Source organism: Pomacea canaliculata, linkage group LG10, assembly GCF_003073045.1.
Source record: "Pomacea canaliculata isolate SZHN2017 linkage group LG10, ASM307304v1, whole genome shotgun sequence".
Classification (NCBI taxonomy): domain Eukaryota; kingdom Metazoa; phylum Mollusca; class Gastropoda; order Architaenioglossa; family Ampullariidae; genus Pomacea; species Pomacea canaliculata.
The window spans coordinates 23053391-23065570 of record NC_037599.1 but is presented as its reverse complement, the minus strand read 5'-3'; the positions used below and the strand labels follow the sequence as shown (position 1 = coordinate 23065570).

Genomic DNA, 12180 nt, shown 5'->3' with positions numbered 1-12180 from the left:
TAGATTAGCCGGTACAAGTTTAAAGTGCAAATCAGCTTTAGCAGACGACAGTGACGATGGCAAGCGTCGGCAACACGATGCTTCGCAACCGACGTATTGAAGGGAATGCACAAAAGTCAAGCAGTTTCGACAAGTTAGATAGAGAAAATGTGCGAAAAGCCGAAAAGCTGCCGGGACTGGGTGTATTTCTGATGGCTGCTGCTTTTTATATGTCTATTTGGCTATTAGTTTACTGCAGAAGGCGAACATTTCCTGAACCTTTAGACGAGTTTCATGCAAAATCAACAGATTTTATGGAGGTACGAGCAAGAGCTCATCTCGAGAAACTAGCTGATCTGGGTCCCAAAGTTGCTGGAAGCGCAAGTAATTTTGCTGCTGAAAACTACATCCTAAATGAGGTTAAAAAGATTAGATCAGCAGCCCATCATGCTCATGAAGTAGACATCGACGTTCAAACGGTTAGCGGGAGCTTCGTGTTAGATTTCGACAGCATTGGCCTTGGCCATTACACCAGCGTTTATGAAAATCAACACAACATCGTTGTTAGATTAAGACCAAGGATCAGTTCTAACCATAGTCTTCTGGTTAACTGTCATTACGATACAGTAATTGACAGCCCTGGTAAGTATTTTTTTTTTCTTTTGGAAATAGATCATAATTACTTCAAGTAAACTGGTTAGCTGGTTCCATATCAGAACTGTAATTACAAGTCATACTATGATCTTTAACTGTTTATGTACTGTTTCAGATGATTTTGATTACCCCACTACTTTGATACCCCTCCCCCTCCTGCAAGGATATAAGTACTCATACCACTCCTGTTAACTTAAAAAAAAACCCACCAGTTTAGGACTGCATATTTTTTAATCCATCTGTATCAAAATTTCCAGTTACAAAAACTGCCCTGAAATTGGTGATACACCTTGCAAATGTGGTGACATAGGGGTACTATATGGTGTTAGACTCTTCTCCCTTGCTGCCTTACCTTCCTCAACCCTCTATGGACTCAGGTACCCATTCCTGCCAGCTGGGTTGATTGGGGGAAGTTTGCTGTGCTAAATCATCATATTTAAGTACAATAAATATTTTATTTCTGTGTGCATCCAAAATTAATATAATAATTTCTTTTGAAATTCAGTAGTTCATCAGTTCTGGTTGCTTACCCACCCAGGAGCTGCTTTTTGAAAATTGATACTTGATTTCTTAAGGAAGGTAGAGGTGGACAAGGGACAGAGCTGGGTTCCGACTTCCACATGCCATGCACTAAGAATAATAAAAAAAGTGTGTGATTTATATAGCGCATAATTATGCTTATAAAGTAGCATGCTGTCAGTGCTTAAGACAATTAAAAGTAGGAGACATGGAGAATATAAAAGATGGAAGGAAAAATGACTATGCAAACAGGGGGAGTCCTACTGCATTTTTTACCCTTTCACTCATCTGTACATGTAAAAATTCTAATATATCTGGACACTGCAGCTTATGAGCTTTACTTTCGTCACCTGTGCAACTAAGATTTATATTTTTATACATCCTGTAAGCTTGTTATGGTAATCAACAAGGGGACAGAGACAGTAGCATACTACTTACTCTGTACTATCAATATACAGAGGAAACTGGCCCTGTAGCTTACCATAATAATAATTATTTTTAAAATTATTTTTATAGCACATTCCCAGGAAAAAGTTCATTGTGCTTTGACATAAACAGTCGCCTTAATATAGCTGTTACACACACACATGCACACACAAGAAGGTGCCTACACAAAACTCATTATGCACACAAGGAGTGGAAAGTTTGTCATATTATTCGGTGTTGTGGCGAGGAAACATTTACATACAAACTAATTTACTAGTTCTGTGGGGTAGGAAATATTATAACTTGAAAATGCATAATGCGCTTGCACTTTTATCTACAAGCAGGGTATAAAAAAAAGTAAAAAAGAATTTAGTCATGGCTTGATGATTGTTAAAGAGCATATCTATACTATGTCTTTGATAGGTGCCAGTGATGATGCTGTTAGCTGCTGTCTTATGCTAGAAACCTTGCAAGTTTTGTCACGTGAGGAGAAGCCACTTGAGCACAACATTATTTTTCTTTTTAACAGTGCAGAAGAGAATATTCTGCAGGTAATACCACTTGGTATTTGCTGTAGAAGTATGTTGGGAGATCTGTATGAAAGTATGCAAAATTCTAACAAAGCAAGAGGTATGTACAATATTTTCTTTGTTGAATGATTGTGCTTTCAGACTAGTCATGGCTTCATTACACAGCACAAATGGGCTTCTTCAGTACGTGCCTTTGTCAATTTGGATTCTGCTGGGGCTGGTGGCTGGGAGCTCCTTTTTCAGACAGGTTGTGTGACTGAAAATGAGTGAGAAAGTGTTTGTGTGTATTAATATAAATATGTGTATGTACACATGCGTTTATGAACATTTACTAAGTTCAAGATATAATTTTTAAACATCAAAACTGTTATAACTGTGTCTGAGTGTCAAGACTAAACCTATGGAAAACACTGCTGTTACATAATCTTTGATTTGATAACATGCAAATGTTGGAACCATTTTGAAAGTATTGGAGGAAATGCCTTATTTTAAAGCCATTTATAAACAACATGTTTTAGCTTCTTATGGGGTCAGTAAATCATGAATCTAAGAATTTAGAGTACAGTATTTTTATGACGTAGCTGATGTTTGATCTCTAAAAACTCATTTCTTATCTTTAGACTTTCAATAGCATTAACTCTTGTGTGTTCATCATGGATGTATGCATGTGTGTGTTTACATTTATGAGTGCAGGTCCTGAAAATCCTTGGCTTATTGAGACTTACATATTATCAGTTCCAAGACCCTGTGCATCAGTGTTTGGACAGGAAATTTTTCAGTTTGGCCTAGTTCCTTCAGACACAGATTTCCGCATTTTTCGTGACTTTGGGCACATTCCAGGTATTGAAACATATCTGTTTTACATAATATGTTTATGGACTAGTGAAATATAAATTTTGCCTATATCATTCATGAGTGAAGACAGTGGCATTGGAAGATGCTTGTCTTTTGGGGGGCAAACTCCATGCTGACAGTAAATAACTTTCACATTCTTGTCCAATCAGTATTTTTTTGAGCAGGTGGCTGCCCCTCCTTGTCCCCCGGGTTCCTATGCCACTGTAAGAGTATATTAATTGCAACATCAGCATGAAGTAATAAAGTGGTGACCTATACGGTGTAATTTTTATGTCATCTAACTCTTATGGTATTCATGTCACCTAGTCTACATGAAGATTGAAAAACTTGTGATCTTCAAACATTCTCTTTTTTACTGATTAAACATTTACCTGTATTTGATATTTTTACAAGTTATTAAACTACCAAAACTAAATAAGCATGCAAAATCTGGAAGATCTTGCAGCATTAATGAAACATATGGTTAAAGAAACAGAAGCATGTTTCCTTTTCATACATTGCACAAAGGGTCATTTTAAGCTGAACTTAATCTGCTGATTGGGAAACATTTTAGAAATTGTTTAAATCAGTTTTAAACTTAAGACTTCCCTGTTTGCTTTTCCTTATGTGTTTGGCTGCAAGAGAGCTGCACTTTGCCTCGGGCAGGTCACGGATTATCCTGTTTAAACAAAGCACTAGCTAGCAGCAACGAATAAGACTGGTGTCTAGGAGAAAAAAATTCTCTTACCTAAAGCCTTTGTTTTGACTGACAACTAATCTGTTTACTTTTTGCATTCAGACATAAATAAACCTCTTTCTTTTTCCCTTATGAGTTATTAAAGAAACACATGCATATGTGTATGTATGTTCATGTGCATGCATTAGCACAGATACACTTGAACTCATGCTTGGCCACTGAAGGTACAGTGATTTTTGATGAGTACATTTTGCAAATGTTTGTTTTGCTTCCTGTTCTCCATCCTGAGTGTACTTGCTTTTTTTTTTTTTTTGCTTTGCACTCCTTTTCAGGCTTTATGATAGCTTAAAGAAAACTTTCTGACATGTTGTAGGGTTAATGTTAATCTATTTTGCTGCTAAGCAGAACTCTATCTGTTCACTTTTTTTCTACATTGCCTGATAAAAATACAACTTAAAATGATACAAGTAAATGTTCATATTACAAATCATTGTTAACATAATCTTTTTAATGTGTACAAGAAAAAAGATATTACAGATCTGGTTGCCTTATATTCTTTAGGTCTAGACATTGCTAATATTCGCAATGGCTATGTGTACCACACCAGGAATGATTTGCCACACAATGTTGAACAGGGATCAATGCAGAGAGGTGGTAAGTAGTGGATGATGTGCATACATCATAGTATATGTGTGTGTGTGTGTGCGCTCATGTACATTCAATCATCTGTATACAGATATGCCCTTGAATAATTGTTTATATCAAGGTTTTTTTTCTAAGCATTAAACAAATTTTTTTTATAGATTGTGCAGACAACATGCATTGATAACATATCGACTGATCAGTTGGTCAACTTCTAGAAAAATATGCATACCAAATGGTCTAAATGTACCCTCAGTAAATGCCTATGCACATAAAGACAACAAACAATATAAACTCTCTAAAACTATGAAACAGAAGTATTTGATCTCTTCTTTTCTGTTCAGGTGAAAATCTGCTTGCCTTACTGAAAGCACTGGTGTCTAGCCCCAACTTTGTTGATCCTGGTGAATTCCGCCATGGCAGCCTGGTATTTTTTGACTTCTTGGGACTATTTATGATTGCCTATCCTGCAGAACTTGCCACTATTTTGAACTGTATCATCATTGTTCTAGTTGTAATCACAAGTTACTGGAGTTGCAAGGAGCATGGTGAGTTAAATTACTTCACCACTTTTTAAAGAACTTATTGCTTTAGAAATGTACTGATGCACACACACCTGTCTGTGAATGTATGTGTGTGTGTATGCAAATATGTGTATGTTTGCATACATGTTTGTATGAGTTCCTTTCCTGTTCTTGTTCAGTTACCATAGATGAGATGGTGATTATCATAATTATACATGTGTGTACATACAGGAGATTTTCTCGCTCTTACCCCACCTCCAAACATGTATACATAATGGCCCACAAATCACAAGCATAAAAACTCATGCACATGCATGTGCACACTCACACACACAAACATGCTTCCTTTTCATTCTCAAGTGTGTGGTGACTGTTGTATGTTTCAGGAGAATCAGTAAGATGGCCAGTGCACCTTCTGGGTGCGGTATTGTTGATTTTATTAACCTGGACAGTGATAGTGGTTGTTGCAGTAATGATGGGGCTATTGCTGACATGGCTAGGGAAGGACATGTCTTATTTCAACTATCAGTTCAACATCATTTGGATTTTTATATTTCCTGCCTTGTCAGCTGGCCTCACTCTGCATATTATGTTGAAAGAGTCTTTGTACAGGGTATGTATGAATCTGTGTCATATGTAGTTGCTATTTTTTATGAGAGCGATAAAGGAGGATATGAAAGAAGAAAATTAACAGGGATATACCTACAAATTTGTAGATGTATGGTACATGCAGAGATTCTTAGATGCATGCCCCTTATGTGTTTTTACATTTATTGTTAAGTACATAAGCTAGACGTGTACAGAATACATTGTCATGTACATAAAGAACATACTTAGAGAATATATTTGTCATGTACATAGAGAATGTACTTAGTGAATACATTTGTCCATCTGCAGCAATGGGATGGATGGCAGGCAGCATCACTGTACCAGCAGGCTAATCTGTGTGTATGGGCAGTGATCCTTGCAATTTTGACATACCAAAAGATCATGTCTGCCTATCTCCCTTGTCTTCTCATGACAGGCCCTCTTCATTCTTGGATACTATCTCGCTGTCTTGGCAAAGACTTTAAAGGTTTGGTCATAAGCTCTATTAATAAAAGACAGGAAACTTACAGCAACAAGCATTTGAAAAAATAAACTAAAGCACTAATTATTATTTAAAGGATCATTTAAGTAAAGAAGTGAGTGGTTGATAATTACTCAGCATCAAATGAAAGCAAGCTATAAATAATCGTGACAGTTTTCTTTCTTTGCTTTTGGGATAACTAGTACAAGGTATGCAGAAGTGCAGGGGAAGCGGATAGTCTGATGGTTGGAATAGTAGCATCAGAAGCCAAAGGCATTATCCAGTTTGATACTCATGTGACACAGTGGACTTTCCTCAGCTGACCAAACTGTGGAGGGGTTACCTAGGTCCATAGACAGTTGAGCTAAGGTAGTGAGAAAGAGTTGTACGCTGCCCTCACAAAAGCAAGCCCCAGGGGCTCTAACACATCACTCCCTTGTAAATGTAAGGTCGCAAGATTAAGCTAAATTTACCTTTTACTGTTACCTATGCTTAAATATATGCACACAGATGCAAATTGTATGTAACATTCTGCTTTTCATGTATTACAGAGCCCATAAATGTGGTGTGTACAGTGCTTGGTGGCAGCGGGCTAGCTGTGACATATTTTCTGTACATCCACCAGGAACTCATGTCTTTCTTCATACCAATCACTGGACGACAGGGCAGTACTGGCAAGCCAGACATCCCTATAGCTGTCATGGCTACACTTCCAGTGACTCTTCTTTTGCCCTTTCAGGTTTGTGCGCTGGCTCTTTATAAAGTGGGATTAGTCAGTCATGATGGCTTCGTTTTTCAGCTTACATATATTAAATATTGTTTGCCTAAAACAGAAGATTCATGATACACAGCATCCTGCTAAAGTTTTTAAAAAAGCACAAAAGAGAACTTGAAGAATTGCTACCTCTTTTCTTTGACACTTTTATTTTGCAGTTTTTATTGTGCCTTTCAATGGATATTTTCTTTTTCATATACAATTTAGCACATTTCCATTTTGTCATATATTAATGAATGTTTTTTTTTTTTTTTTTTTTTTTGCTGTATTGTTTCTGTAGACAAATGGATGCCCATGTTTACATGAAGAATGTGTTACAGGGATCTCACATTCCCTTGTCTGTGGTTTTATTTGTGTACTTTAAGTAATTTTTTGAAGTAAAAGACATGGAGATTTTCAGTTGACTTCAGCAAGCGTAAATGTTTTCTCTTGATACAGAAATTGTCAGCAGTGACAGCTTGTTTATTTTTGCTGTTAGTTCCTCATTTGAATGTCCATATTCGTACAGGTAGGCATTATCTATGTATCTGAAGGAATGTGGAGAGTGGTTCGAGGACTACTTTTATTGACAGCAGTTGGCCTTCTAACAGTCATATTCACTCCACTTGGATTTCCCTATAGTTCCTCAGGAACAGCACTCCAGCGGCTTTTCTTAGTGGTGAGTGTTTATTTCAGTGGTTGACATGATCATTCTTGTAGAAATGTGACCACTGTTGGCAGTGTTACTCTGAGTATTTTGTGCTTTGAGCCAAGAAGATATTTGGAAAGGGTGAATTACAAATGCACCAGATGGGATGTATGCTACAAATTATTGTGGTTCTTGAGAACTGTCTCTTTGAAAAGTCAGCTGAAGAGACAAGCTTTTCCTCTTTATTTTACTTTTGTTGTGGATGTTTGATATGAATGTCAGTAATTGATCTTCATGTTGGTATTTATATTATCTATCCATTCATATATATTTGTTTCAACATTTAATTACATTTTGTAAAAAAAAATCCTAAACTCAGTGTATGCTTACATGTGTGTGTTTTTTAAATTGGTTGTGATTTAAGAATTGTATGCTGTAGCAAAATTTTAGTAATTAAGAGTTAGCTGCAAGTTAGTGCTTTTTTTTTTTTTTAATTTTACTTAATGAAATAGGTAGGGTTCTTGAGATTGCAAACAAATATATAAAATTTGTGTTGCTGATTTTTCCATAGATAAATGTGTCTTAACACCAAGAAGTATTCATTTTGAATTTCTTAAACTGTTTTCATATGTATTATTATAGTCTGTCAATGTAGCTTTTTTTTTTTAATTGTTTTGAAGCACTCAGACCGCCAGTTTCATTCCAAATCAGGGGAGGTCATTAGTCATGATGCACAGCTGTGGTTGGTGCCTCTTGACCACCAAGGCCTAACTCCACTCCTAAAAGAGAAACCACATCTGTTTAAAAATTCCTCTCGTACAGAATGCACGGGAACATACTGTGGGCGGCCATTTCTGTACCCCATGCTGTCTCGAATGGATCTCAGGTAAACATGGAACATTCTTTAATTTTTAGGGGGTTATTTTTGTGCTGTTATGTGTTACAACTCATATTTGAATGAGCTTGTTTGTGTAATCTAATCTTCCCATTTGTATCATTGTGTTCAGTTAGTGCTAAAAACATTCATAACCAAAACTAATTTTTTTACTTATTATTGAAATGTCTCAACTTCATGCTAACCAGTTTTGAAAACTGCACTAAAAACTCCATATTTTACAGCAAATCAGTGGACTTGCCTGCTCCATACCTTAATATACCTCGGGTGGCTGTTTCTCTGATCAACACAACTCATCCTGCACCTCTCACTCACAGAATGACCTTTGAAATGAGAGGTATCTGTACAACTCAAGACATTTTCATGTACATGAGTTGCATGGGCTAAAGATCCCTATAGCCACTTTTTTTTTGGAAAAGGACAGACTTTCAACATCAATATCATTATGTACAGATCAGGGTTGCATAACATCAACCCTATACTATAACATCACAGCAAACCTATACTATAATATCACTGAAACTTGAGTTCTGTCTCCATTCTAAAAATAACAAAAATATAACATCATAGAAACTCAAGTTCTGTCACCTTTCTAAAAATAAGAAACCGAAAAACCAAGGTAAGAATGTGACAAGGTGAAAAGTCTTGTGTTTGAATGGAGCTAAGTTATTTGCTTATATTTTGAAATATTTAGATGTTCCCTTGGAATCAGACCTGTCACTGAAAGGTTCATAAAACTGTACATATGTTGTTTCTGCAGGTCCAGACCATGTGACCATATTTTTTACACCACATCCTGGTGTCCATGTCCTTGAATGGTCATTTGGCCATGGTGCACCTGTCACCATAAATACACTTCCTGACATGGAAGGTGATACGCACTTTATCTACTACTCCTATGGCGAGCCTCCCAGCATCCCATGGAATTTCACCATTGATTTCCATGTAAGTGGATCTGTCAAAATTTTCATGTAAAATTATAGGTATTCCAGTGATGCTCAATGAAGCTGTCACTAACATGAATCTAGTCGCTATACAGCATTTTAGGCAAAGCATAAAACTGGCAGCGATGAATATTTCTCTGTAATTGTTATATTATAAAAAAATAGTAAAGACAAAAGAAGAAATACTTTTTTTCTAACACTATTATGTGAATATCCTGCAGAATGTGGAGATTAAACAACAGTTGTGCTTTATGATAATTGAAAGGTAATATGTTTAAAATAGCATAAAATGTCCACATTAGCAAAACATATGTACATGATAGCTGATTTTGTAGATTCCCAGCTTGAATAAATTGTTTGGCAAAAATGTACACTACTGCATGAGATTAATACTACTACAAATGTAGAGCAAACCAAACCTTGGAGACAGAAGCAATATTCTGACTTATGGTGTAGTCTGGCTGAGTACACATGACCATGGAACAAAGACTGCAGGAATTGATTTTATTAAAAACACATTCGTTTCATTAGGTTTCACCAGGAGCAGGACAAGATTTTATTGTTGACATGGCCTTTGCTGGGCACTATCTACATGAGCCGAACCAGTGGACCGATACGATGACACGCTGTGCACAGGAGCTACCACACTGGATTGTCCCTGTAGGCTGGACAGCCACCTTTGATTCTTTTCAATTTTGATCTCTGCAGCTGGTAGGAAAATGTGATGAATGATAATTATTTTTCGTTGGCCCCCACCTGTCTGGATTTTAGTTCTCCTTCTCATGCCATAAAATGAAAATAAGTATATAAGCTAATGCGTTATCCAAAACTATTCATGCATTATTTGAAAAACATTTGAGATATTTACACTTGTGTATAAGCATGCACATGTATGAGTGCAAGCATACATTTGTGTGCTAGGATGTGTGGGTGGATGTTTATACATAATCTCATTGATAAGACAGTTTATAAATATGTAAATCCAGTTGGATATAGTATTGTGCCCTACCTCAACAAGCAAAAAGGGAAGCAGATAATCAAAATTTAATTCAGCCATTACTGTTGAAAAGCCAGATATTTATAGTTGCTCTGTGTGCTCACCCAAGCATATGCCTGCATGTGTGCGTTTGTAAAAAGACCAACATGTACTCATTTGGACAGATTTGTGCCTAACTTATTTAGTTCTTCTGTTTCACATTGCTTTTTTCTAAACATCTGCTTTGTACACAAAGAGTAATTTCAAACTGCACAATACAAACAAGTGATTGTCTTGAATCTGGTCTGCAGTATTTCAGTACATGCCATATGTTTTTATATATTCTGTTTTTATCGCTTTTAATCTAATAGAATAACCTAACAGTAATCATTTTATAAACACCACTTTAGCCTACACATCAGAGTTAAGTGTAATAATTTTTTGTATATCACACTTAATTTTACTCAAAAGAGTTTTTGTGCTCTTAGATTTTTATTATAATAATAAAGATATCAGCAGCTACTTTTTCTTTTCTCAACTGGCTGTGCCTGGTTTGTCACCATCTAGTCACAGGAGGCATAGAGATTTGTTTTTAGGCATGTGATCACATTAATTGGTTCCTGTATTGTGCATATAATTTGTTCCATCCCTTTGTTTCTAATTTATTTGTATTGCCTGGGTTCAATCAAGATACTGTATATATGTTTTGCAGTTTATTTATTACTGCCAGTTTTTAAATTAGTAAATTATGAAGATTAACTGGTTATCTCCAAAATCCAAGCGAAAATCATCTATCCAAGCCTTCAAATATTGTACTTTTCCTCTGAATTTTTTACAGAGGCCAAGACTTAATTTCCAGCAACATCACAAGAGTGGGCTCTCTGATTTTGCTGTGCAATACCAGTACATGCTCAATGTTCTCCCATTGGTTGCAGCATTCAATAATGTCAGAATTTAGGTCAATTCACATGCCATTGAGGGAAAAATTATTATGAAAATCTATTAAATTATTAAAAAATTTACAGCAAAGATTTATGTGCTAGTGTCATAAGCTAATGTCAGCACTATATTTTGTAAACCTGCCAGCACCATTGAGCATAATTTTCTGTTTGACTTAAAACCCTATTACCTTTAGGAAGGAGTTTCACAAACACAAGAGTTTGTTGTTGTTTTGCTTCATTCCTTGGCATTATATTTTTAATCAAAATTGCTTAAACTGTTGAACTGACAATTTAAGATAAATGTTATACTTACAGCCTTATTTTATACAGTAATTTTTAAACCAGTATGTATCGTGTATGGTGTTACTTCTGTATAATTTCTTGAAGGATCTCTGACTTCTGTGTACTCACATTAATCACATCTCATCATTCATATGCAAACTAATCTGACATTCCATGACCTGTTTTGTTTTTTTCTGAATGCATAGGGAAATAAATATCTTATTTTTCTCTCTGCCTCAAAGTAACAATTTTTAAGCATTTGCATATGAAAACACACACAGTCAGCACTCATTTACAAGCATAATCTCCTGTTACACATAAAAATGTTTTTTTATTGCTTTTACAATCTATATGACGAACCTAACAAGTGTTTTCATTGAAATCATACATCATCAAACATAGATATTTGTACAACTTTATATACATGAAAACAATAGAAATACCAAATGGTACCAAAATGACCCAGTATGAAACTAGGTGGCACTACTGTTCAAAAGCCCTCTGAAAAAAAATGCTTTTTCTAACTATTCACTCACCAAAAAAGGTTTAAAAAGCTCACCTTTACCTTACTTTACACACAAAGAAAAAATATGTATACTTACTACACACTGAAAGTTCTGGATAGCACATCAACAAAACTTATAAGCATCAGTTTCAATGGAACATTTTGATGGAAATAGCATTAATTATATAATTACTATGCATGAATGTAAATTTTAGAGGTGATTTAAATGCTTCTGTGGCAAAACTATGTTATTTTTTATATTTATAAACTTTTCATAGATGTGTGCTGATTAAATTTTGCCCCAAAACTGCAATCATTGATTGATGGTGTAGGAATGGCTCTATAGAATGTTGTATAGTT

General features: G+C 35.6%; 1 protein-coding gene across 1 annotated transcript; it reads left to right on the top strand.

Annotated features, from left to right (window-relative positions):
• The first annotated feature begins 19 nt into the window (after nucleotides 1-19).
• Nucleotides 20-12127, top strand: LOC112573355 (endoplasmic reticulum metallopeptidase 1-like). The gene is made up of 14 exons (XM_025253646.1): nucleotides 20-621; nucleotides 2002-2129; nucleotides 2250-2355; nucleotides 2802-2948; nucleotides 4201-4293; nucleotides 4626-4829; nucleotides 5192-5418; nucleotides 5703-5880; nucleotides 6426-6613; nucleotides 7158-7307; nucleotides 7958-8163; nucleotides 8397-8509; nucleotides 8933-9117; nucleotides 9648-12127. The coding sequence occupies exons 1-14, from the start codon at nucleotides 57-59 to the stop codon at nucleotides 9813-9815; spliced, it is 2658 nt and encodes an 885-aa protein (XP_025109431.1). The 5' UTR covers nucleotides 20-56; the 3' UTR covers nucleotides 9816-12127.
• The last annotated feature ends 53 nt before the right edge of the window (nucleotides 12128-12180 follow it).

What these genes read in the sequence shown, in the direction of transcription:
- LOC112573355 (XM_025253646.1), top strand. Translation starts at nt 57, where the DNA reads ATGGCAAGCGTCGGCAACACGATGCTTCGCAACCGACGTATTGAAGGG. An exon ending in TACAGTAATTGACAGCCCTG is followed by an intron (nt 622 to 2,001) that starts GTAAGTATTTTT and finishes TGTCTTTGATAG; the next exon opens with GTGCCAGTGATGATGCTGTT. An exon ending in TGAAAGAGTCTTTGTACAGG is followed by an intron (nt 5,419 to 5,702) that starts GTATGTATGAAT and finishes GTCCATCTGCAG; the next exon opens with CAATGGGATGGATGGCAGGC.